The sequence below is a fragment of the Cibotium barometz genome, chromosome 36 (assembly GCF_041138505.1).
Source record: "Cibotium barometz isolate CiBa-2024 chromosome 36, ASM4113850v1, whole genome shotgun sequence".
Taxonomy (NCBI): Eukaryota; Viridiplantae; Streptophyta; class Polypodiopsida; order Cyatheales; family Cibotiaceae; genus Cibotium; species Cibotium barometz.
Genome location: NC_141081.1, coordinates 12,803,030 through 12,806,768, shown reverse-complemented (window position 1 = coordinate 12,806,768; position 3,739 = coordinate 12,803,030). Strand labels below are relative to the sequence as shown.

General features: G+C 42.9%; 1 protein-coding gene across 1 annotated transcript; it reads right to left on the bottom strand.

The window, feature by feature from the left end:
• Nucleotides 1-720: 720 nt before the first annotated feature.
• LOC147617503 (LOB domain-containing protein 4-like) lies at nucleotides 721-2,305 on the bottom strand. Its single transcript, XM_086775418.1, has 2 exons — nucleotides 1,685-2,305; nucleotides 721-1,336 (listed from the first exon to the last, which is right to left on the bottom strand). The coding sequence occupies exons 1-2, from the start codon at nucleotides 1,892-1,894 to the stop codon at nucleotides 881-883; spliced, it is 666 nt and encodes a 221-aa protein (XP_086631544.1). The 5' UTR covers nucleotides 1,895-2,305; the 3' UTR covers nucleotides 721-880.
• Nucleotides 2,306-3,739: the final 1,434 nt, after the last annotated feature.

Here is a 3,739-nt window from a genome sequence, read left to right as displayed (position 1 = left end):
CTAACTTTTCAAACTTCTTAAGTAGATCATTAGACCTGTATTTAATCTTGCTCTTTCTATTCCCACTTTTCAAGGAATGAAACAATAATTCAACTGGGAAGAACCAACCTGGATCCTATAGTCAAATCCAAAGAGATGAAGGTGGGAGAATCTCCGACGTCTTCTTCACAATCCAAGTCCATCATCTTAGATCACTTAGCATAAAATAGGTTTAGTTTAACTTTATCTTCACAACATAAGTGTGCCACATAGCCAACTTAGTCATTTGCACACAAGCCAAAACTTAGAAATTCATTTACACGGGATAGGCTTGTCAACAATATAGGGAATCTCTATAGTGACTTTGTGAGTCACGCCGCAAGCGTGCCAACAATATAGGGAATCTCTATAGTGACTTTGTGAGTCACTCCGCAAGCCTTCTTCACAATCCAAGTCCATCATCTTAGATTAATTAGCATAAAATAGCTTTGGTTGAGCTTTATCTTCACACCCACTTGGTTTACCCATTACCTTCAAAAAAGTGGATTTTTTAGTCAAATACTACCACATCAATGGGATTATCACTTGGTTCATTTTGAATGGGGTTTTGTGACACCCTGAGCCCTGAACCAACTGTGGACTAGGTTTATTCTGGAGAACTCAAATTAGCACTTTTAATAGAACAGTGCTTATCATCTCCCCCCTCAGGCCATATAAGGAGGCACAACAAGACACAATATATAAACCAACTTGGGACAAAATTAAATCCCTCAAGTATGCACAAGGAAGACCTCAAAGCTACATGAAATGAGCAGCATAATATTACAAAGAGGTCAAACCCACATATTTGGTGTACAGAAAAAAAGATAAAAACATATTTGAGTGCAGCAGAGCTTCATGGTTAGCAGCTTTGATGCAATTGTGACCAGTAGTGTTCTTTCAAGTCAATAGAAGCCATGGTGTTCTCTGGGGATCCAATTGTGTAGTGGTCATTGGAGTTAACTGTGGTTTGGGAGGAGGTAACGCTAGAGGAGGCATGCGTTGTGGTTGCAGATGGTACTCTGAAGGAGGCGAAGGGGGTGATGATGGGCGCTCCAGCATGATTAATGTGATTAAGGTTTTCATTATTGCTAGTAAGGTGGTGGTGGGCTGATGCAGATGCTGCCATTGCACTCTCTTGGAACCTCCATCTCATGATCTGGGTCCTTGCTGCATGCAGCTCAGCTTGTAACGACTGTGCTTCTTGTTGTAAAGCTGATATGTCCCCCACACACCCATACACTGGATCCCTTATCCTTGCATTTGCTTCATACACCAAACTATTGGCCACATTAGCCCTTTGATTTTCAGGAACCTCCTGCACCACAATACAAACAACACGAGAACTGATCTGTTGCTTAATTATTGGTCAAAAAATTTCCAAAGTGAAGAAAAGAGAGCAAAAATTAGGTTAGAGAACCAGTAAAACCAAAGAAAAGATGGAAAAATAGTAAGAAGCAAAGATAAGAATAACCAAAAAAAGAAAATAAAGAAATATGGTAGCAGAAAGATAAGGAGAAATTAGGTCAACCCCCCCCCCCCCCCCCCCCCCAAAAAAAAGACTCAATAAAACCAAGGCAAAGATTGAGAAGGGGAAAAAAATCATCATAAATGGGTGGTGTAAGATCATAGAAAAGCATCATAAAATGGTGGTGTGAGATCATACCATGAGCATTTTGGAGACGTTGCTTGCACCAAAGATTTTGTGTACAGATGCGAACTTCTGCGGCTCCGAGGAAGGAAAATATGGAGAGAACGGACACTCCTGCACACACTTTCTCCTCAAAAGCTTGCAAGCTGCGCAAGGGGTGGCTGTCTTCTGCTGACCTTCTGGTGATCCCCCTCCATCTCCAGCTACTGACCCTCTCCGGCTCATTACTTCGCTAATCCTCTCCTTTAGTCTTCTGATGCTCCTGTCCTAATCTCCTGTAAAGACTTTGTATCTTCTCCTTAAGCCTTCTTATTCTTCCGCTAATCCTCTCCTAATCAACGTCTGCGAAAATCTCCTCCAAAACCTTTGTGTTCTCTCTTGACGCTTTCGATAATTCTCTCACTATTGCATGCCAAATCGGTGTATCCTGTGCTACTGATTGATTCTCTGCCAAATCTGTGTATACTGTTGTACTGATTATCTCTGGATCTTCTAAAGATCTTTGCGTACTCTTACTACTTCTGTCTCTGCGATAACTAGTTAAAATGCGAACTGCAAGCTGTGCGCGTATGAGAGTGTGTGTGTGTGTGAGAGAGAGAGAGAGAGATGAAGAGAGAGGAGGAGGGTATACCTATATATGTATTTAGTGTGCGTGTTTGGGAGAGAAACGAGTAGTGGGCGGAGACGCCAGGCATTAACCGAGAGAAGGTCAGCTCATTACTAGTAGCTAACGTGTGCCCTCCTATTCTGAACATGGCCCATTCCCATGTTATCAGATTTCTCTACTCCACGTGGGATGCCCGATTCCCGGTGACCAGTCTACCCTCACCTTAGCCTGCTTTCACACGAGAAACCCCATCCCTTTTAAGAAGTCTTCACACACATCAGCTTTGACCCATCAAAAAAAGTCAATTGGCTCGATCTCCCGCCATCTCCTTCCGACCTCACTCGGACGGACGTGTATGTAGTCTAATGTGGCATGCTAACTCACGGATGCACGGACATGGATGTAGTCTCGCCTATCAAGCATGGCCCTAGGGGGACACGCGCAGTACAGGACACATTGACATGGATTTCGTCCGGCCTCTCAGGCACGCCTCGAGGGGCGGACACTCGCATGAACATGGATTTCGTCCAACCTCACGTGCATGCCCTAGGCACATGCACTAGAGGACACACTCACATGGATGTCGTCCGGCCTCTCAAGCGTACCCCTAGGCGGACACTCGCATGGACATGGATTTCTTCTAGCCTCTCGAGCGTGCCCCTACACAGAGATACATGCGATTTTATAGAAGGGGCCCAAGCAAAATTAAATTTTGCGTGCCCTAGGCAGACACATGCACTAAAGGACATTGTTTTATAGGAGGGCCCGAAGCAAAATTAAATTTTGTGCTTTGATGAGAATTGAACCCATGGCCTCCACCAATGGGAGGGCTAGTATAACCATTAGATCCTAGCGACTTTTTTCAGATCGCCTTGAACGTAAGGCATTATAGTGTGTGATCGTCTTCCCTTTTGTGAGGATGAGGGTGAACACCCTGCATACTTGGAGGAAGCTCGTCACCCATGATGGACCAAGGGGTTCGGCTATGTGCGGACATGTATAAAGCCCCTGGGCACCCCTCTTATTCTATAGTTATAATTATAGCTTGTAGCAGCATTTTGGTTGTTTCTTTGTGGTGCCTTCATGATTTATCTTTATTTATTTATTTAATAACCATGCAATCACATGCCATTCATAATCACATAAGTGTGCATCGAACCTCATGATGCTTCCTGGATTCGGTATACAAACATTTGTCATTGAGTATCGTCTCAATATCAAATCTTGTGGCTCATGTCTACTCCTTTGAAAACTTGGCAACAGCTTCATTTAGGCTAGTTTTATGCTAATATTAACAAAATCATGAGCAAAGGAGTAAGATAAGAACCACTTTCTCATAAAATGTTTTCTACTTATACTTCAACTTATAAATATAGGAATTATTTTTAGGGAGTGATCATGGGTGAGGGTTTTGATTATTAACATGTTCTGATCAAAGAACAATCAATTGGCTAAAACTATGT